General features: G+C 38.4%; 1 protein-coding gene across 2 annotated transcripts; it reads right to left on the bottom strand.

Moving 5' to 3' along the window:
• Positions 1 to 1251: 1251 nt before the first annotated feature.
• Positions 1252 to 22951, bottom strand: stag2b (STAG2 cohesin complex component b). Of its 2 annotated transcripts, none has more exons than XM_077531895.1 (34): positions 22717 to 22951; positions 20882 to 20974; positions 20713 to 20794; positions 20031 to 20174; positions 19838 to 19934; positions 18867 to 18943; positions 18492 to 18696; positions 18203 to 18354; positions 17400 to 17473; positions 17191 to 17314; positions 16152 to 16250; positions 15911 to 15990; positions 15603 to 15710; positions 14939 to 15050; positions 14728 to 14845; positions 14530 to 14633; positions 14008 to 14100; positions 13842 to 13931; positions 13364 to 13567; positions 11993 to 12063; positions 11795 to 11882; positions 11637 to 11717; positions 11472 to 11564; positions 11166 to 11340; positions 9437 to 9576; positions 9188 to 9289; positions 8940 to 9088; positions 8569 to 8697; positions 8246 to 8472; positions 7532 to 7754; positions 6120 to 6227; positions 5897 to 6023; positions 4859 to 4936; positions 1252 to 3295 (listed from the first exon to the last, which is right to left on the bottom strand). In XM_077531895.1, exons 2-34 carry the CDS (start codon positions 20923 to 20925, stop codon positions 3272 to 3274), a joined length of 3822 nt encoding a protein of 1273 aa, XP_077388021.1. In that variant the 5' UTR covers positions 20926 to 20974; positions 22717 to 22951; the 3' UTR covers positions 1252 to 3271. The 2 variants fall into 2 exon arrangements, with proteins under 2 accessions (XP_077388021.1, XP_077388022.1); XM_077531896.1 differs by lacking the exon at positions 22717 to 22951 and adding an exon at positions 22568 to 22640.
• Positions 22952 to 23388: the final 437 nt, after the last annotated feature.

Here is a 23388-nt window from a genome sequence, read left to right as displayed (position 1 = left end):
ATCCGGTACTGTACATGAAAGGAGACCTTGCGCTTAACGTACAAAATGCACATTTTCATAAAGTACCGTTTCAATTTAGATGACTTTTCTGTGTGAACTCGCACACGTGAAGCCCGGTTTCCCAGTCCTCCTTGACCCTCTTGAAGTCTTAACATGGCCTGCGTTGATAGGCCTTGTGGAGGTCTGGAAGGTTATCAGGAATAAATAGAAGCCACTCGAGAGGCTCAGATTTAGCTCGGCAGCCACCATCAAAAACGTGTGCACTGTTAACTGTTGTGGGATCAAATAAGAGAAAACGAAACTTGTTTTGCCGCAACAACAATGTGGACTAAGTAGTCTCTCAACTGGCTTGACAGCTTCACCTACATGCAGAACTGGTTTCACTTTTTAGAAAAAATGTTTATCACAAAGGGGTGATAAGATAAGGATTTTTCCTGCATTGATTCTGATATAGCAGATAGATAATCAGGCAATAGAATTGCTTTCTGGTGATCTAATTAAGTCTACACAACATAATGATCTATCGTGTTAAAACTTTGTCAGTAGTATTGATATATATATATTTTTTTATTGTTAGTGTGGTTGAAAACGGCAAAGCGTCATGTGTTTTCAATTACTCTCAAGCTAAAACGACGAGCAAAATAAAAGCCGTCTCAGTATGGTACAGACAAAAGACGACCACAATATGAGTCAAATAAAAACCACACAATCTATCATAACAGCGCAATATTGTCTCTGGGAAGGAACAGTGAAAACAATTCAAGATACAAAGTGACATCATTGGCAGAAAAAAAAAAAAATAGCACACAGTACCCGTTTGTGTACAACTTGGTTTACACTGCCCCCTGGCGTTTGCTAAGTGAACCGCAATACACTAACGGTCTGAGTTTGTGCATTTTTTTTCTTAAAAATAAAAAAATAAACAAATAGTGAATGGGTATCTCGTAAATTAAACCAGAAAATGGATGAAAAAAAGTCATACTAAGCAAGTAAAGCAGTATTTTCTTATCTTATAAACAGAATTGTTCATGTTCTAAATTAGTTGATTAAAATGTTGCACTGTAGCTTCTAAAGGTCAGAAATTTTAATGATTGTCAACAACAATAATAAAAACGGCTTCTCAATCATTTGCTTCATTGCCAGCCGGATAAGAGAACCGCTGAAACAAATCCATTCCACTCCAAATTGTGACAGCCTTATTATTTTCATGGTTTCGAGCTTGCGGCAGTAAATATTTATCACAGTGGAAAATTGTGTGTTGATTTTTATTCAAAAGTTACTGTCTCCAGACAAGTACAAATCAGAAAACAGAGTGACTGAAAAGCGGGAGAATCGACAACTCGGGGTGTAGGCAAGAGTGCAGAACACAAAAAAAAAGCAAATTAAAATTTGAATATATATACAAGATATCTAATAAGGATCTATACCAATGTAGTGGTAAGCAACAAACAATAAACAGTACTTTTTTTTCCTTAAAAGAATTTCCTTTTTACTTACATAAAATAATTAGGCAAAACACACATTATAGACTGCTCATCTACTTGATCACATTACAACTGACCACCTCATGTTTCATGTCCTAAAAAAAAATAAAGCCAATTAGCCACCCTTAAAGGCCCAGTATGCCAGTTTCACTCAGGAAAATGCACTTGTGAAATACAGGATGTACACACTTTAACTTTCTCTCAGTCTACACATGTGGGTTTATGTTAATCTTTGGTGGTGATTTTGTCCAACCCCCACACGTTAAGAGAAGCCCAGATCTGTAAATTGAGAAGTAGTTAGTTTGTTTAAATCCTGTATTTAAAAAGTGCATTTTCCTGAGTGAAACCGGTAGACTCGGCCTTTAAATTAAACATGACCAATCTGCTGACATGGAAGATTAGCGTGAGAGAAAAATCATGTTTAAGGCTTTAGCATGGAATGAGTACACACGCACGCACACACACGCACAAAAAAAAAAAAAACCTCAGTAGACAAGAGTTCATTAAAATTCGTGTGTGACAAATACGTCAAAATCTAAGCTTTGTCTAGCTGCCACATCGCTGCTGAATAACTCGTGTTCAGTAATTTCTCTAAGACGACCATTTGAAATCGCAAAGTATTTTTGTGACAAGACTCAAGCTGAGAAACTCTTAAAGCTGAATTTCATTCATTTTTATCCAAACTAATTTACACATTAGGAAAAAAAACAAACAAACAAGACGTTATCAAGACAAAAGAAAAAACGTAAAAATACAAATCTAAAAATCTCTCGCTGCACGTTTTCAACATGCTTTCAATTTCTTACACGTTTCTTTCATTTGTGACTGAAGGTTGAAAATAAGAAAAAACATAGCACATATATAAAAATCAGCACCGATTCATATATATTTTTTTTTATTTAAAATGTAGAGATACCCATTTTGACATGATGCTGCTAGATTGAGAAAGAAAGGAGAAAAAAAAAAAAAAATTTATTGGACCGAGCTACTTGTTGTTGAAGGGAACAAATTCTCTTAGCAGATGGCGGTTTAAGGAGTGGTCCAAAAGCTCGGGTCCGCTCCAAGACTTACGTACGACTGGACTGTGGGACTCTTCACAGCATAAAACAAGGATTGGGGACCGATTTCCACATGACAATCTCACAATCGTAATGAACCACCAGTGGTTATCAAAGAGGGGAAGGAAGATGAACTGAAGAGGGCAAAGAAAGTACAAGAACAGAAAGACCACCATCCGTCCATTCATACATCCATCCATACATCCATCCAGCCATCCATCCATCTGGCTAACACAGTACAGGCAAGCTACTACAGTCTGTTTATAAATTACTACATCACACCTGGTAACTTACTACAATTGTAAAAAGGGTTAGACAAAAAAAACAAAAACAAAAACAGAGAATGTTCCTTAAGTTAAAACACACCAATCCATCCCCACTGGGAAAGAAAAGAAAAAAAGAAAGAAAATGAAAGAGGGAAAACGCTATTATGGATTTTTCTTCAGACGTGTATCGTCTTGAGTAGGTTTGGAAGTGGCCTGTTTGGACTATTTTGGAACAGGAAGATCTTAACCAAGGTTATAAAAGTATATATTTGAAGTCCTCTCTGAGCAAGCAACACTGAAGTGTGGGTCATCATTGGTCCACGTGGAGTACAAGCCAAAACTGTTTTTTTTTACATTTTTGATTTTTCTTACAGAAAACACACTTGTTTTCGCTTCTAAAATTCTCTTTAAATACAAAGCTCCTCTTCTCGCGTCCCAGCTTCAAAATCATTTGGATATTAGTTTAAAACATAGACACTCCCAAGACCTAAAAGAGAGAGAGAGAAAGAAAGAAAGGAAAAAAAAAAGACATCTCGGTGACACATCTAAAACGGAAGAAAGGCCGACACATTTGTGACAGAATTAAAAATATCACTAGAGCCAAACCATGCATTTCAACTCAGGAGATAAGTTTTTGTTTTGTTTTTAACAGCATGGTGAGATGATTTTTGAAAGGAAACAAAAAGGTCAAAAAAATGACTTTGGATGTTATTTTACGATTGTTACAAACGCGATAACAGTATATATTAATGCTGTCACGCAATCATTAAAAAAAATAAAATAAAAAATGATCACACAATTTTCCATAATTACTTGCGATTATTAAGCATATTTTTTCACTTCTATTTTCTTGGACACTTGTAACAGACTGAATTACAGAATTAACATAAAATAATAAAATGGAAAGTATATTTAATGGGATACATTACTTATTTAGCAATTTTTGTCAGTCAAACATGAATATTTTGCCTATAATAAATTTGATATTTTCATTATTTTTCACGTGCAATTAGTAGCTTTAAAAACACATTTTGCAACTTGCTGTCGACTGAAAATGACATCACAAGGGCACAGGTAACCAATCACAGCTCAGCTTGTGAATGTCACATGACCAAACCTAGAAAACAGGTGATTGGTTACTTGAGCCCTTGTGACGTTATTTTCAGTCGACAGCAAGTTGCAAAATGTGTTTTTAAAAGGTGCTAATTGTACGTGAAAAATAATGAACATATCAAATTAATTATAGACAAAATATTAACTTTTTATTGCTATAATGGGCTAAATAAGTGAAGTATCCCTTAAAATTGAGGATTATTGTATAAAAAAAAAAAAAAAGCAGTACGTTATTATCCTGTGTTTTTTGTGTCCTTTATTTTCTATAAAATTGTGAATACAAATACTATTAAGAAGGAAAATATATTGAAATTCAAAGACTGTGCTATTAAAGTTCAACTATTGAACAAAACGATGGAAACAGACGTAGCTCGACAGGCACATCATCTCATAAAAAAAATTCTCAAAACTTCTCACTTGCTGGTTTAGTTGCGCTTACGAGCACAATCCAGCAGTTGGGTTACGAGTCCCCGTGGAGTTTCATTCGAACGGGCTATTTTGCTTTAAGATGACATGCCAAAGACGTACAAATAATGTTATTTCAATTTGGCTTTGCTCAGTGTGCAAATGACTCCAGATTTCGCCAACAAGCATCAAGCAAGTCAAACTGGAAATAAAACTACCTGTAGTTCGCGTTTGGCACACGGTTGGTTCCTTTCACATGAAACACGTTTATGATAAATGCGAGTAATAAATCATCTGGATTTGACGCAAAGCGCCCACGAACAACGTTCGGGGCTCGGCGTCTGATGTCTGACCTGGATTTGAAGGCCAAAAATGAAAAGGAATTTGTGAGAGTTGAGCTTTGCGAGCCAAAAGACGTTTCATAAGCTTTCACGTCAGCGACTCCAATGAACCACGACTGACACTGGCCCAAGTTTGGTGCTCGAGCGTGCGGAGGCTTGTTTGTCAACAGGCAAAATGTCACACCACTTACCGACTCATCCATAATAGAGGCGGGGTCAAAGTAGTCCGGCTTGAGCTCAGATCTCTCACGACGATTTTTCGATGGGGGCTAGACGAGAGGAGGATAACAAGTTTAAACGTGACATTAGAGCAAAACAAAAAATAAATCAAAACAACATTTTCATAGGCAGAGGTCACTCAGGTCCTTTTATGCATCTTAATATGGAAAATGGGTACTTTTCATGTGAAATCATCTTGACATTTGGTATGCAGTCGAGACATATGTTTCAGATTACGTTTAGTTCTGGTTTTACACATCATCGTGCATGGATTTGTGGAGCGGGTGTAAATTGTCAAATAAATTGGTCATGATGTTGCAACGCACTGTCAACACAATGTTTCATTAAACAAAACACAGAGGGCCCTTTTACACGCAGCCAAAACAAAACTTTTTGATGATTACAGTTCATTTCTTTTCGCATTTGGAAAGGACGTTGAAAAATCAACGCAAGCTGCTCCGGAAATAATTGGTGCAGGCCGAACAAATTAAGTCTTTCTCTGACTGACTTGATCCCTCAAAGTCAACAAGAGCTCGGAGGATTTTCAGAAAATCTCTCGTGTCGTCTGGGTCAAAGAAAGATGTCTGTTGGACGACGTGCTGGTGAAATAAATTGAACGGTTGTGTTTGTGGGAAGAGCTGCCAAAGGAAAATGGGCAAGTGAAGGAAGTTGTTTGGGATGCTCAGATTTATGAGCGTTAAAATGTGACATGAAAATGGAAGACCACAGGACGATAAATTTAACCAGAAGATTGGGGGGGATATTTATATTGCTCAATCACCACCACTCAAGTGACCTCGTAGACCCGTTGCAGGCGTTTTATGATGGAGCTGCATATCAACACAGACTACAAATGGAAGAATTATTAAGGCCATGACAATCGAGTGACGACTTGATTCAATTACGTCCTCTCCCACTTCTTTTTAAAATTAGCATTAAAAAATAAGCTAATCAGTCACGCGTCTGCATAAAGTTTCTGAAATAAATTATTACTAGCAAATGCTTCTCACCAGGTCGATGTCCATTGTATCAAAGTCCATGCCTTCATTGAGGTCATCCATCCGACCCTCCGATGACATCATCACATCTTCCACAATCGGCTCTTCATCTTCCTCCATGAGGCCGGTGCCGCGACGTCTGCACGAATACGCAAAGATTGATTTCCGTTTTTTCTTTTTTTGAAGAGCCATTAAATCGACTCAACATCACCGGGTGCTCATTTGGTCATCTTACATCGCATGCTGCAGATTGCTCCTGAGCTTGGCATAGTTCATGGCTCTTTCCTGCTGCTGACGAGCTTCTTCTTGCTGTCTCTGGGCCAGCATCCACGTCACCTGGGAACTGGAAAAATCACATGAATTAGCCCAGAGGTGTGCGACCTGCAGCTCAAGAGCCACATGTGGCTTTTTAATTCATCTGCTGTGGCTCTCTGGCTTTGGCAAATGAATAATGTCCAGATTCATAATCAAAAAATTCCAGTCACACACAATAGGCACTACATGAAAGTGCAAATGAACAAAGAAACGTTTTTCAAAGTGTCAAATTACATCATGTAGGAAAGCTTAGATTACATAAAAGCAACTTCCTGTTTCTGTTGATTATGGCTGGGGTTGGACCCTTATCAGTCGTACCGATTATTGATGCCGATATTTGGCATTTTGACAAATACAATCATTTTACAAATCTGAAGGCTGATAAAGCTCATCTCACTGAACTGTGAACGCTTGCGAACGTAGCGAATTTTGAGTTTTCATCAGAATTTAGAAGATCACATGCAGACAGTTTTTACTTGTTGCAAAGAAATTTTGAACATGTTCAGGCAATTTTTCACCGTCTTTTATGAAAACCCAAAATTTGCATGTATACGTTCACTCAGTGAGATACAGCAAACTTTTCATGTATGTATCAATTTAAATTTCCACTTTATAAAACATGATGCTGACACTGGGAACTCCCAACACTTATTTTTCAAAATTTTGCTAAAATTCTGAAATTATGTTGAAATTTTTGAAAACTTTATTTGCAGTTAGAAAACTTTAGAGAGTTATTTACTTACTTAGTTTTTAGTTTAGTTTAACAACACATGGTGATGACCCGGGAAGCTCCCTGCAATTTTTTAAAAAATATTTTTTAAACAAAGCTTCCTATTTTTTAAGATTTAAAATTAAAAGAAAAAGCTTCAAATTGTTGACAATTTTAAAACTTGTTTTAACAAGCATGCTTAAAGGCATTTTAACAAAGTCATTTTAAAACATTTTGACGCGGCATTATGGCGGCACCATATGGACAAAAGCGGTCGTGTTTTGCTTGGAGCAAGACTACATTTCCCATGAGGAAATATAGTCTTCATGCCAATAAGTGAAAGTCAGGCCAATGTTGATCCTTGACCTTTTATCTGGGTGACCACCCTCTCTTTTTTGTCTCCTCAGACAAAACTTTTCGGTTGTTTTGCAGCTTCTGCCATGACGGCAGCAATTACACGTAGACGTTCGAAATGACTTCCGTCTTTGTCACGAATGGCGAAACGGGGAATAAACTTCTAAGTGTTGCTTAGAATAATTAAGCAATAAGATAACAAGAATTTTCTGAATTTCAATGACTGCAGTGACATTTTTGCAGCAAAGTCTATTTATAGACATCCGTACTTGTAATCCATGGGGGTCTGGTGGTGCTGAGGTGCCTGTTGATGGTGTTGTTGTGGGTGTTGGTGAGGCTGCGGCTGGTCATGCGGGAGTGCGTAGACGCCCATGTAGCTGTCATCACGACCCCTTTTAGGGTCTCGCATGGCAGTGGAGGTGAGGTGGGGGGATGGTAACATGACTGGGGTTTGAATGCCCTGCTGCCACACCTCACTGCTACTGCTTTCCTCTGGAAGGGAAGGGAAAAATTTTTTTTTTTAAATCATTTGACAAAGTAAACACATGAAACCGAGTTACGCAGACTTCAATTTGCACAGATGGTTTTAGGTTTTTGTTCACAATTCAATCGAAAATTGACGACGGCAACTTGATCCAAACTCCGCCACCGTCAACACCTTTGGGTGATCCAGCACTGAATTTCATTTTCTTGTTGTTTATGAAATGATGTGGAAATTGTTATAATTAGAAGGCTCCCACCATCTGTTGTTTTATCTCTTCGCCCAACAACTAGACTACGAGAGCCAATTTGCTTGGAACGCACTCAACAGTTGGAAGACTTTGTTTCTTTTTGTTTTTTGCTTTTCTGGGCTTCAACTATACTATTACAGCCATGTATTAATCCATGCCACTCTCATGAATAACGAGATTGTTTGTACGTGATAGAGTAACAGCATAGTGACACTTGTTCTTGATTAAGTTGATTCTCGAACGCTTTGCTACCTTCAGGCAGCTTCCGCTTTGCTGCGGCAGTTCCAGCTGCAGCAACAGGAGCCTTGGTCTTTTTCGAACGAACCGAGGATCCTCTGCTGGAGTAGCCACTCATCACTGACATCGTGTCGTCGTCGCCACCAGCCTGTAGGGAATTCCTATATGAAATGAGGGGGAGCCAGCAGTCCTCTCTTTGCAGAGCCATCTGGAACGTCATGAAACGCTCCAAGTACATGTGGCTGTGGAGAAGGCAAAAAAAAAAAAAAAAAAGTTATATAGATTAGATAAACAAACATGCTGCCGCAAAAAAATGCCAAAGCTCAAATCAAACTTACACAGTCCTCTTGTCTTGTCTCATCAGCTTCGAGGAGAATTCGCTGAGGATGTCTAAGAAAGCCAAGTTGAGGGGAGGGCCTCCTTCTCCCTGCGGACTTGGATCCTTGAAAGAAAACTCAATTCCATCCCTAGGAAAAAGGCAGAGATGTACATGAAGAAAAGGGAAAATGGAGGTGGGCGTAAAAAATGTTTCATTGACTTGAAAATAGGAGATTGTTGCTACAAATGGAGAAATTGGTCATTTAAACGTGACTGCAACAAGTATTATTGCATTAAATGTTACATCAAGGTTTAAACTTTGTTGCTTCTATAGACATTGTGTTTGCAAATTGAAAAGTGTAAGATAATCAAGTTAAAAAACACAACGTACTTGTGCAGCATGGCAATGGCATCTCTGGTTTTCACTTGGTCAAGGCCAAAGGTTAGAGAAAATCGACGCGCCAACTCTTTGATTCCACAGAAAGAAGAGGACGAACGATCAAACCCATGGCCCAGTTCCGACAGCATTTCATTGAAAAGCTAACAGAGGCAGAAAGGAAACATTTGCATGAATGACTGCAATGTGGCTGAAACAAGTCGGAAGCTCTTGTGCGCCAATAAGAACAATTAAAAACCAACCTGCTGAAGACTGAGGATGAGGGTTTTGGCACACTGAATCTTGTCAATTTGCCTCGTCTTACTCATTGTTTCCTTGATGATGTCACCATAATCATTGTAATACTATAGAAAGAAAAAAATACATGCAACTCTATAAGGCCAAATAGTCACAATACTTTTTTTTTTCTGGGTGTGGTGCTCCCGTTTCAAAGAATGTTGATTGTAGAGGAAATCGTGGTGAAATAAATGATGTGGAAAAAACAAACTAACCCTCATGTACTGTTTGAAAATGTCAGCACCGGTTTTCATTTCGACCACGCAGTAGATGATCAGTTTACAATAGCCAGCCAGGAGGTTCCTCCTCTTGTGTAACGCTTCAATTTTCACTGCCTCGTCGTCCTGTTGGCCATCTAAAGATAGAAAACTCAACAAAATTAGTTTTCCTGATACTCTATACAAAGATCAATTACCCGGGTAAGACGCCGTACACACCCTCTTTGTGTCACTTATCATCATTTATATTAGCCATACAGTATAAAACTTTTCAATAAATAACATTGTCAATTAGCGTTAGCCATTTCTTAAAAATTAGAAGCAGATTTATTAGGACGGCTTGTTCTTCTGTTGTAGCCAAAGTATTTATTTGGCCTTTGAGTTTACACTTGTTCCAGATGTCATGACCTTTTCTTCAGGCGTTCCAGAAATTAATGGCAAAGAGATGAAGCGGAGGCAAGTCAGAGTGACCTTGGTCTTTTTTCAAAATCTAATCAGGTCTTCCCTGATTCTTTGTAGAAATTCCTTGAAGGCAGTCTTACATATCACTTTCACAAGAATAGGATGTAAACAGAAGTTAAAACAAAATGCCTCTGGCCGTGGTGCTTGCCAGCTACTTAAAAGGCATGAAAAACTACAGGCCACTTAGCTGAGACCTTTGCTAAGGCCTGTTTGAACCTTTCACAACATTGGCCCAAGGACAGCCAAAAGGTTTTGCAAGCATTTTAAAAGCTGATGTTTATTGTATATGACAGTGTTCAAGTCAAAATTGCTGTTTCCAAATACACCATAGAAGAACAAGAACAAGAGTAACAGGAGGATTTCGCAACAAAGACAAAAGGTAGAAAAGAAAAACATTCATAACTTGGATTGTTCATAGACATCGATGGACTATTTATAGACAGAACTATCCATCCATTTTCTTAACCGCTTGCTCCTCACATATACAAGTAAAAAATCTGACTTGAGTATTACATCACTTAGCATTGGTCCCAATCAATGTTTCTTACCGCTTCCCTAAAAATATTAATTTTGCTTCAATGCTATCCCTAAGCAACACCTGGTTTGCAAACATTCTACACTTTGACATCTGTAGACTGACAGCTTAACATTGAAAAGAACACTTTAATGGGTATTTCTGGTCACAGCAGTGGACATTTATTTGTTCTTGTTAGGGCTGTGCAATTAATCAAAATTCAGTTACAAATTAAATTATTACACTTCACAATTACAAAATCAGCATAAATCGTAAAAAGAGATTTTTAATACTAATTTTTGAGTTGTTTAAATTTATACATTTGCACCTTTTTAAAATAACTCATTTAATAAATTGTGTTGAATCCAAAAGGAACTTACATAATTATAGTGTTTCAAATAATTTGCCTTAATATTTTTTATTTGTTTTTTTACATTTAAACATTTTCTTGTTTTGTACCAAAAAAAGTAAATGATCGTCCTACTGCACATTCTGCACTCCAAATTCAAGTTATTGCCAAATAAATAAATAAATAAATCTATTATGGTAAAATTCTGTTTGGTCCAAAAGGAACTTAACATAATTATAGTGTTTCTATTTATTTTTTTATTTGTCTTAATATTTTCACATGCTTAAACATTTTCTTATTTTGTATAAAAAAAAAAATCATTTGAATAACCATGATCTCAATTATTGCTAATATAATCGTGGTTATTATTTTTCCCCCCCATAATCGAGCAGCTCTAGTACCTGTGCTATTGGTGTCATCATCCTGGTCTATGAAGACATGATTTAGGATGAAGGAGAGCAGTTCAGACTGAAGCGAGTCCTCTGGGGAATAAACCAAGGGCTCAAGGTGTTCCCTGCCTCCAGCCACCATCTGGTGGCTGAAGATGAGCAGGAGGTCACAAAGGATGGTGAATGCCTGCAGTGGAAACAACAAATAGGAGGAGGAGTCCTTGTTAGATACAACAATGAATTGCGGTACATCAGTAAATTTGTATAGGATTTTTCATCACTTAAATATATTATACTAATACGAGTTAAACATGTCACCTGTTCTTTAACAGCTGTGTTGACATTTGTGAGGTACCGTTGGCACATCATACAGAAGGCCCTCATCTGCTTCCTCAAGGTAACCATGTCATCCTGAAAGGTCAGACAGGTGGTTAGCAGCGCAGCCATGCTTCTCAAACCGACGCCGGGTGAATCGGCCCTCACCTTTCGGGAGCTGCCTTCAGATAACTTGGCCAGCTGCCAAAGGATCACATAGTGGGTGCACTGCAGCGAATGGATGACTATCTGCTCAAAAAAAGAAACTAACATCAAAACTGCAATTTCGATTTCAATCAATTTATCTTTAAGTGTGTTTAATGAACCTGTTCGGGCATATCTCCATTCTCTATGCCTGTGTTGAGCAACTTAAAGTTGCTGGTGAACAGGTCCCATCCAGAGAGATCGTGTGCGCTGCAGGACACACAAGGGGGGGGAAGGAAAAAAAAAAAAAAAAGTCAAACAACGCCTTCATGGACGGACACGAAAAACAGCATATTACGAACACAAGAGGAAATTCATACTTATGAAAAGCTGTGATCCTCTTTAGTGTTGACAAAACCTGATAAGAATCGTCTTCATCGGTATCTTCACCCTGCAAAGAGAAATTTAATTCAATGAATACTCGTGATGCGTCCGGCAACATCAACACGCTGAGCATGTGTCGAACTCATAAGAGTGAATTGCGCGTAGTCGATACCATTCTGACATGTCAAAGAACCTGAAACATACTCAGCATGACGTGTTAACCCTAACTTCAAAATAAATTTGACCAAATACAGTAATACATTGATGTCAAAGCAAATAGCCTTAGTACACTTTCACTTTTAATTGACTTCCCAACATCAACACAACACGATCCTGAACTCATGTTCAATCGCTAATTTAGGATGCTAAGAAACGGCTAATTAATTACGACGTAATCGTATGATACGACGTAAGTGGCTAGCGGCTAGCTGTTAGCACGACCAACGAATGTCTGGCGACCGGTGTCTCGAGGAACACAAGCTGGTAAGTAACTTTGACAGCTGGCCTGGTACACTAATTCTTCTTCAACATTCTGGACGAATGCTACTTTGTAATTCACTCTCCATGTTTAAAGGAAGGGAATGTGCCAATTTGCAAGCGGTATTTTCATTATAGTATTTAGGAAAAAGAAAAAATGATAAATAGAACTTTGTTTTCATTTATTTAAAAAAAACACTTTCTCAATAAAAAAAGATATTCAACTCAAAATGTCAAACTTAGATGTTTAGATTATAGGAGCACAACTTTAAGCCATTTATACCTTATTTTACACATGAAGCATGAAAAAAAAAAAAAAAAGTGTTTCTGTCCCTTGCACTTAAAAGTTGTGTTCCTAAATCCCACACGGCTATATTAGACATTTTTAATTGATTTTTTTTTTTTTTTTTTTTTAATGGAAAAACATTTTACAAAATAAATGAAGACAAAGTACTATTTTTGTTTTTTGTTTTTGCTGATCCGAAAAACAATCCGATCCGAACCGTGACTTTTGTGATGCATTGCGCCACTAGTTGATATATTTAAATTTTTCAAGTAAATATAAATAAACCCCTTTTGGGTGTCTCTACTGTTTCAGGCAGGTACATCAGCCTCATCAATGCCTCATAAATGGGACGGTGATTTTGCAGATATGTCCAACTTATGCGCAGAGTACGAACTTTCCTCTGCATTTGTTCGTAAATGAGGTCCAATGTTAGAGAAATTCTGCATGAACTGCAGTTTTTTTGTGGCATGAAAATGAACTCATTAATTACCCTTCATTTATTATTTAAGGGAGCAGACAAAGGGACAAGACTAAAAGAAACAACAGAGGATAATCAAACATGTTTGTCAGGCAGAGGGCTTACAAAAAGGAACCGGACTCCTACCTCTTGTAGAAAATCCTCCAGTAGCCTGTTGAACTTGTCCACCAGCTCATCCAGCAGCTGGGAGCGGGCAATGTCGACCCTGTTAAATATTGTGAACTCTTCATTGCAGAGGGCATGGTAGGTTTTGGAGCACGTCTCCAAAACTTCAGTGTCTGTGTGCTTCTCCACAATTTCCTTGATTTGGCGGAGAAGGGCTTCAAGGTGCTGCATTCAACATTAAATAGATATTGGTTGACATATTTGTACTGATTATGTGACAGTATTCAAACAGTACAACAAAAACGATACATTTGATTTTTAGGCACCTTTTCAATCATTCAAGTCACCTTATGACACAAGGACCTCTGAACTTTGAAGGGGATGAGCAAACTACTCGCCCACTGTGCCACCCCATAACACATAACATAACATAAAACCTGCATGGGTGGTGTATTCCCCATGTTATAATACGAAACCTCTAGACGAGCATTTGGCTGACCTTTTCCAGACGTCCTGTGGTGTATATTTCAAGATCAAAGAACTGAGGAAGCTGCAACAAGTTGGTCACCTTCTCTGCATCTACAGCATACTGTTGGGCAAACATTCATCGAAATGCTATTTTCCAAAGAACAAACAGGAGGTAACGTTTTGAAGTAATGACATACCTTGGCCAGTAGAGGGGGCAAAGCCACAGCAAAGAGCTCTGTCATTCTGGTTCTGTCATCAAGCTGAGTCTTCTTTTCTTTAGCTGTCATCACCTGAATGTGGATACAAGTCAAATATCTTTGTGCTGTAACAATTCATTATTGAGCAAAAATACAACTAGAAAGACATTCGTCTAGAAAATTGTAACATTTCATGATGCATCCTTTGTTTAGAGAGGAACCCGGTTCCAGTAATAGTCAACAGTCACTTTCCATTGTGTAGTTACAATATACCATTTACTGTTATTCAAATAATTATAATTACCTTTCAAGGGCCAAGGAAGAAATGATCTTTTGTTGTGAAAAAAAAAAAAAGTGTTTTGTTTTTTTTCATTGTCACTGGTTCATTGAATTCGTGGAGAGGCTGAACGCTTTAACCAATGTAAAAGATTTAAGGTTCCAAACAAAAACGTGAAGAATATCGACCACGATGCCATAACTGGCAAAGCCTTTAATCATATCTTTATCCACCGTGCAACTTACCCGCTTCCCTGTGCCTCTTCCCACAGGTGGATGACATTCGGCAGCCTGCCGTACAGTGCACAGCATGATTTCAATCAAAGCTGTCTCTTGTCTGTCTGTAAGAGCTACACGTCGCAAAGAAAAACAATCCTGGTTAATAAGTAAACACATTTGCTTCAAGTCACTTATCAGTAACCCGTGATGAGGTTTTTGTCATACCTTCCTCTCCTGGCAATGGGTCATCTAATAATAAGCTGGTCATACAGTCCCAGTCCTTCAGTAACTCAGGACCACAATCCCAGAGAGAGTCCACCAAGTAAGCTGCATGTTCGTGGAGCTAAAATGATTTGCACACAATATGGACAGAAGAATTTGAGAGTTTGCATGCAAATAATTAATACAGACTTAAACAACAACAACACTTGTGTACCTCACTCTCCAGGAAGAAGAAGACAGTAGTTTTGATGAGGTTGGCGTTGGGGCTTTGTCTCCCTCTCCTTTTAGGGGCACCCTCCTCCTCTGGTTCCCTCTGGCTGAACAACCTTTGAAAACAGAGTAGTTTGATAACTTAAATAACCTACTCTCCCAAAATCCTCTTTTTGAGCCTTAAATGTAATCCTGTACAGAAGCCACAAATGCCTTGCAAAAAGTAGAAATGCAAGTGGTGACTGGCCTGTGTTTGAAGTTTGGAAATTCTTCAGCTGCTGCAAACATAATGGCGGTACTGTACTATAAACCTGTGACATTTTTTAAACACTAATATCACGAGTCGTGATATGAAAGTTAAATTCATAATAAAGAAACTAACTAAATAAAGTCCACTGTTTGTAGTTTTTGAACGTTACAACTTATAACGTGTATTGGCATTACATAGTGAGAAGTTGACAAACTACATGATTATCATTACAGGACACTAAACTTAATCTTCACTGCAATCCAAATTTGGTTTTTGAGTTCATGTAAACACGGCATACGAAAATATAAACTCCATGGATCCAGGTAGGCGGGGAAACAATAAAAGTTGAGCCTGGGATAAGGACACGCGCCAAATAAAGAACTTCAGCTCAATTCTGTTCGGGTCACGTCTGACATACTTTTTGTAGAGAAATTCTCCTGCTGCAACAGCAACGGGCCTGTGTGCCGAGTAGACCAGATGATAAACGCTCTCACAATCCTCAGGGGTCAATACCTCATCTGTACTACTGCAGAAACAAAAAAACAAAAAACAAAAAAAAACATTCAAGTAAAAAGGTACAAACAAAATTGTTACAAGTTATGCCAATGTGCTGGATGTAATACTTTGTGTGAGTGTGCACAAAGTGCTTCCAATTGATTTTTTTTTCCCCCCCACTGATAAATGGGAAACAGTGTTTCAAGTCTGAGGCAACCATTTAGAACTTACTTCAAAACTAAAGTGAGCAACTTAATTGCTTGTACTGCAACGTCATACTCCTTATCAAGGGTCATGGAGACAATGCGGTCCTGGGAAAAACAAAAGGGAAAGAAAGTGACAGGTTTTTAGGCACAAATGAAGCATCCCTTCTGGCAGCTACGTCAGACAGGTCAATGGCAATTGAGCCATTGGTAAATATGTTGAAGTCGTGTAAATGCTGTGTTTAAGAAGTCCAGCAGGTGGCGCTGACCTTGAAGCGACTGGTGAAGAGTTCCAGCCTTGCATTAAGCTCTCGGTTGTAGTACAGACCCTGGAGCGCTGTCAAACACTTCAGACGCACCTCACCTTGCTAAAACCAAGAATTTGAAAACAGCAAAATGTATCAAAATTCAATTAGTTGGTAACCACACACATGTAAATCAAACAAATGAAATGCTTTTGCACAGGTTTTTTTTTTTTTCTCCAATCTTAAAAGGATAACTTTTTGCCATTTTCAGCAGTAAGAAGTTAATATTTGGTCTAAAATTGGTTTGATAAGGTAATTATTTTTCATGTACAATTAATACCTTCAAAAACACATTTTGGCATTTGCTGTCGACTAAAAATTACATCACAGGTGCTCAGAGCTCACAGCTCACCTGTTTTCTGGGTTTGGTCATGTGAGGTTCACACACTGAGTCATTATTGGTCGTTTGTTAGTGGAAAAAACAGACATAAAAACGTGTTTTTAAAAGGTATTGATTGGCCATGAAAAATAAAGTTAATTAATTACAGACAACATATTTTTTTTACATAGTTTACATTTTTTGTTTCATAATTGAATGATAATTGTTTCCACCATGTGTTTAAATTAGGGATGGATAGTTTGTGAAATGAGAAAATACTTCTTACGGGTCACAGCGCTTCAGTTTTGACATTCATTTTGCATTGACGCTGTGCTTAGCGATGTTTTCATTCCCAACCTAACCGAATGCTGCGGTCAGAGGGAACGTGAGTTGAGAGGTTCTGGTGGCACGTTTCCATATATAGTCAACACAACTACGGGGTCAGGCGCCATTGCATGCCAGCGATGCAGATGAAGCAAAAAAAATTGCTTTTTTTTTTGCTCATTTTGCCAAGGTTTGCAAACGTGAAGTTTTGGTGGCGTCACCGACAGCCAATTGGCATTGAGAATCAGAATGTATTAATATGTACATAAATCATTAAGGGAAGAACGCCTTCATGCGGCAAAAAGAAATAATATACTACAGAAAAATCAGAAGCTACAGTTCATTTTTCAGCTAACCTACCTTATCGTGCATGGTCCATCCCACATACTTCAGATAACTGTCGTTCAGGAAGGCATCGCTATAGAGCTTCATCCAAACTCCAATCTCTTCTATACAGATGGCTCTAATTTCTGCTATTGAATCACTGTTGAAACATTATGATTAGTTAAAAGACAATACAACAAAAACGTCTTGTAGAAACAAAACAAGTTCATTTGGTGGTGCCATACCGATAACGATGTACAAAGACTCCTTTAAATATTGCATTCATCATGTTTTCAATCTCATCCTGGTTTTCTTGGAGCTGAAACAGAAACAAAATAAATTACTCAATGTTGCCTGGAAAAAATAAACAAAGCATCAGCATGCGAGAGTTCTGCTGCACGAGGTTAAGATTTTCTTTGTATGCATCATGTTTGCGTTGAGCTGATACAACATGCTAAAAAGCACCAGTTGTCTCATGTGTCTAAAGGACATTCTACTAGAAGCTTTGTGAAATGACACTCACTAGTCTCGTCAGTTATTTCAGTGATCATTGTGGAAGTTTTTTTTTCCCTTTATCAAAGGGTTACTATTAATATTGCATGTGTGTGCAAGTGGCAGCCAAATTTGCTATCAGGCTGTACAGTGTAAAGGCAGATGGAAGGCAGGTGGGACCTGCTGGGATATAACCCAGTTAACAGAAGATGCTAGTTGATTAGCACATTGTATGAACGTTTCCACTACCAACATAATTGTTACACCTCCAAAAGAGGAATGAACATATTCTATATCAAAAGAATATGATTCACACTGAATGCTATGCATAGCAGCCAAAGCACAAATGACTATGTCAAATGCTGTATCTTTAATTTAAAATTTCTCCCTGCAGAAACCGTTGTCATTAATTTGAGGGGGGGGGGGAAACAATTGCCATGCTAACCCAGACATAGTTTGAGACATATTGGAAGTTGCTACAATAGCAGAGTGTGACAAAAAAAGACAACACATGAGTTGTCCAAAACTGTATTTATATTAATCAAAGCGACCATACCTCTTTACGTTTCTGCAAGAGGAGCTCCAGTCTGTCGTTGGCCCTTTTGGCCACTATTTTATTCCTCTCCGCCTCGTACTGTCGCTGGGTGTTGTCCATGTTAATGCTCAAGTTTAGAGCTACATTCACCAGGGCTGTCATCAGCTTCATTGCTGTTCAAAAGACACAGAGTAACAAACCTTTCACAGGCGGGCTCAGCGCAATTCAAAATGAGTTCTCCCGCAAGTCGATGTTATTATGGTGACACACCCAGAACCTTCTATTCTATTGCAAATAGTAATAATCTTACCTGCCAGTGTAGATGTGTGTCTGAAGGCTCTGACTTGAGAGTCTGATAGTCCGGTGAGAAGGGAGATAACTGTGTCCATCATATACTCATCATAGATGATACTGTATTGACACTGCCGCACTAGGACCGAAATGAATTCACAAAAACTTGACTTGAACTTCTTCCACAGGGGCCCTGCTATAGTAAGAGGGTAGTCTCCACTGTCCTATGGAGGCCACAGGGGAAAAAGAGAAGAGCTGTTTCCGACAAGTGCTCCCCCAAGTGTTCACGCGCCATGAAACGGTGGGTGTGAAACGCAGTACAGTAATTCTAAGCAAATATTAAACATTTACATTTAAAATCTACATTATACAAGAGAAGGTCAAATTAAATTACCTCATCAAATTCCTCTGTCATTCGTCTGATAATTTCTGAGTTCTGCATGTTGCGGAACATTTCTCCACTAACGACACCTGATCAATTCAAAAAAATAAAAATAAAATAAATCAAAAAAAGAAAAAGAAAAATTGTGTTATCCACAGTGACATTCAAAGGAGAAACATGAGTAGGAGATGAACACAACGTACATTATTTTTCTCATGTGTGTAAATTCATAGGCACAGTTAAGATTGTAGTTTTTTTTTTTTTTTTTTTACCTGCTCTACGAATTACAGTTTTGTCAACCCCATCCACTCCCCACATAACTTATATGCCATGAATATCTCAAGGCTAAGGAAGAAGACACCATTTTTGGCCATGCTGAAATCACGGCTACGCTTAAAAAGGCACACAAAATGGGAACATGGTCCAAATAAAACTGTGACCTGCATTCTGCACACACAAACTGTAATGACATCCAATATATCTAAGTAAGATGCTACTAGTGACATTAATTAACTCATTCACTGCCAGTCATTATAGAAAATTTTTACATTTCCAATACTCACGTGATATTACATTCAATAATTATACATAAACCGAATCTACCAAATAACAGAATAGACTCCCTACTTTTTGTCCCGTCCCGTTCTTTTATAATTGACAGCATAAAAATGTATGTTTGCCAAAATACAGCCATTTCTCCCATGGACTCTGAAACTGTGTTTATTTCCTATAAAATGGGGCAATGATGTCATCTACCGGTGGTTGGGCATCAGTAAAGTTGTTTCCAAGTTTGATATTTACAGTGGCGCATGCTCAGATTCGCCCCCATTTAGCACCGCTCTAAAAAATACAATTGACAAGTATACTTGTCAAAGGCAGTGAATGAGTTAATAATAATAAAAAAAATAAAAATAAAAAAAAGCTAGACTCAGTCAAGGGTAATTTTTAATTAAGATCCAATCATTTAATAATAATGAACATACCTTTACACCCTGAGCACTGGATGAAGAAGTTGATGAGATCAAGTAGCGCAACATCTCTGTCATGTTTGTAAGACTCGATCCAGTCATCAACAACCGACTGCAGAGGACAATAAACATGTTTAAAAAAATATGGAAAAAAAACAACAACAGTTTTTATCTGCAACATCAGTGTTTGTGATACAACATATCCCACCTGCATTGCACTCCGTCCCATCTTAACAACTTCAAACAGCATCATGTTTTCCATGCCATTCTCCTGGTGGTGGCCATTTATCCGACCTGCCCCCTTTACCATCTTGGTTTTGTCTCCCGCTGCTTTCTTCCCCTTCTTTCCACCCTGAAAGAAAACCAATAACATTATGGAAACCCATAAAACACCCGTCCGTACAATTATCTGTCTTTAGCATTAAAGTCCTTATGTCAAGCCCTGAGACAGTAGAGTAGACAGTGGAGTATTTACTCAAGGAAAGGTATTCTGGTTGTGTTGTTTTTGCAGCTTCATTAGTGGATCCCCAAGAAGCAATTTCGGATGAATGAAAATGTGTTGCAAAGAGTAGTAGTCATATAGTGTTGTTGTGGACAACTATTAATGCACTGATGCCTAATACATGCTTGGAAACCAGCCAGGTAAGGGCACACTTGGCTCATTTGAGTTCAATGAGAGTCTCCACCGTGGTTTTGTTAATATTTTCTCATCCAATGTCTGATGTTTAAGAAACAGCTGAAAAATTAAAATAAAAACAGTCTGATTGGCTCTTATCATCAGCCCATAAGGAGGCCTACAATCAATACTGAACTAAAATATAGCTAGATGGTGACACAAATTTGATAAGGTATGATAATGTAAATTGTCTACCAATACTGCTTTAACATACCTTTCCTTTCGATGAATTTGAACTCCTCCCATCAGGATCTTCAGAAAAGTCGGTGTCTGAAGAAAATTGTGTGTCTGTATCCCTAGAAACAGAAAAATATATGTCAAAATGAATATTTATGTCCACCTGAAGGAAACTAACAAAACCAAAATGAAAATGTTGCACTTACTGCGCATAGGGGAAGTCTGCTGGTATTTCTGGTGCTGCTATCATTTCTCTAACATCTTCTGGATAACTTCCAATTTATGACTGGCTTGTAATACTGAAAAAATACAAGACACGGAAGCTTGTATGAAATCTATATTGAGATATCAAATTAGAGGGGTAACAGTTAAAAAAAAAATAAACAAAAAACATGAAAACAGAGTTTTCTTGCTTCACATGGTAACAGTGGGCGGTACAGATGCTCTTGTGGCACTCAGCACTCAAAGCATTGGCTCCCTCTTCCTCATCCTCATCCTCCTTGCTTTACAATCATTGGAGTATCTTCCTCACTGGCCATATATGGATGTGCCCTGTCCGCCCCACACATATTTCGACCAATCAAAACGCGTTACCAACATCAACAAGATACTGCAGGCCACAACTATTGCTGTGCTGTACTGTACTGTACTGTACTGTACTGGAAAAGTGTCACATACATGCAAGTACATAAGTAACTTTTGAAAGGCAATCATCTACTTGCCTACGGCACACATTTACCAGTGTTTATGTACCACATCATGCATCCTACAGCACAGCGATCCGTCATTATAGTAGAAGAGGAGTTTAAAAAATAATAATAGCATAATACAGGAGGCCTATCTCTGCTTAGAACATATTTGTCACGATGGTGTGGACGTGTCGCGCGATAATACAGATAAAGTAGCTAATAAAAACTAAGATGATATGAAACACACGTGAACACGGGTATTTTGATTGCAATGTAACATGGCATTCATTGCTCATTAATCGGTTCAGTTTGCCTTTTGAAGACAATCAATGTCCCTATTTCGCGAGTTACTGCGTAAATATTACATGATGACAAGTTGACGGGATTCAATGGGTGTTGACTGAAAAAAAGTGGCGCCAAATCGCTCAGTGAATCACATAAACTTGCCACGATGAAGCTAGGGCGAGCATCTTGGATAGCAACGAACAGTAAAGCTCCATATCGAGGAGTTCTAAAGTCAACGCAGCAGCACATAAAAACGCCCGCGTTCGCTCCAAAGGAAGCCGGCGTGACTACGCTCTTCGTCGGTTCCTGTCAAAATTGACACCGGTGCGCGGGTGGTGCTAGCGGCGCTAGCAACCGTGAAATCCGGAGACCTCGGCAGTGGGAATGTACAAACAAGTGCACTTAAAACTCTTGATTCGAAATTCCACACGAGCCGTTTCAGGAACGGGTCCGCGTTTGTTGCCGCTATCGTAGGACGACCATAATAACACAACAACGCAAGCGCGACGGTGCAATCACATGCTAATATTAGCGAGAAGAGACTGGCGTTAAGGATACGCATCCAATGACCACATTTCCCCCCCTCAATAAACTACTCTTACACCAAGCTCGGTTTTAATACCACGAAGACCAATAATTATGATTAATTTCATGAGCATAATAAACTCCGAGTGGTCAACCATGCTAACAGTATGTGCTAACGTTCCCTAAAAAAAAAAAAAAAAAAAACATCACGTCCTTGCGTCCTCCATCTTGCCTCGGGAGTTTCAGTACCGTATTGCATAAGCAACAAACAATGTTTACAATTATTGTGAAGTGTAACCAAGTCCATCGAAACAACTAAACATTTCGTTGCGATTCTACCGATTTATTTTGCGTCATTGTGGTAAGAATCTAGTGCGTTAGCTCGCTACCAACCACAGTAACGCTAGCTTCTCGCAGCGGAGCTAACGAGGCGACTCGACTGAGGAGGCAGACATCCGCGCTCTAGGCTCAACTAGCCTGGCTAGCAAAATACAAATCAACTAAGTTCCACATAGCTTTCCGCCATTTTACAGCTAACTTACCTTGCTGAGAAATAATAGTCCCAGCTGATTCCTAACTTGAACTACTTCGACAAGCCTCAGACCAGAACCTGACTCTAAATTCTGTAAAAAGAGTTTAAAAGTCGCGGTCAGAGGCGGTTTCGGACGTTCTATCACCCGCTTGCTCCGTAGTTCAATTTGTTGTTTCGACGACCTGGGAGGAGGAAATCCTAGTACAGAGCTACCACCTAGCGGCCACAGCGTCAGTGCTCGACGATTCGACACCTAGTGGCCACTGCTCAGTATTGCACGTCAGACAATCATGTATGTACAAGTACACGATAGGACACAAGTTCTTTTTTTCCGCGCTCCCTTTATAAACTCAACTGAAATAAACCATTTCAAATTATATGGGCCATTCTACCGAATTGATTGAAATTGCTGTGCCACAATGAAAATTGCATTTTAAAAATCAATGAAGTGTTCACACCTTTGATACGTAGTAATATCTTATGATATATTTCATCACAATACTTTAATTAAGATGCTATTACCTGAATATATATACAAAAATCGTTTTCATATTTAACTTCCAATTGGGAGTTATCCGAACTCCTAAATTTCAATTGATGAAAATGAAATTGAGATTATTTTAGCCAATTTTCTGAACAATTTAATAGATCTTTTTGATTGCTTTTAAATGTATGGTGAAAT

This window comes from Festucalex cinctus, chromosome 9 (assembly GCF_051991245.1).
Source record: "Festucalex cinctus isolate MCC-2025b chromosome 9, RoL_Fcin_1.0, whole genome shotgun sequence".
Classification (NCBI taxonomy): Eukaryota; Metazoa; Chordata; class Actinopteri; order Syngnathiformes; family Syngnathidae; genus Festucalex; species Festucalex cinctus.
This window is presented reverse-complemented; position numbering and strand designations above follow the sequence as displayed.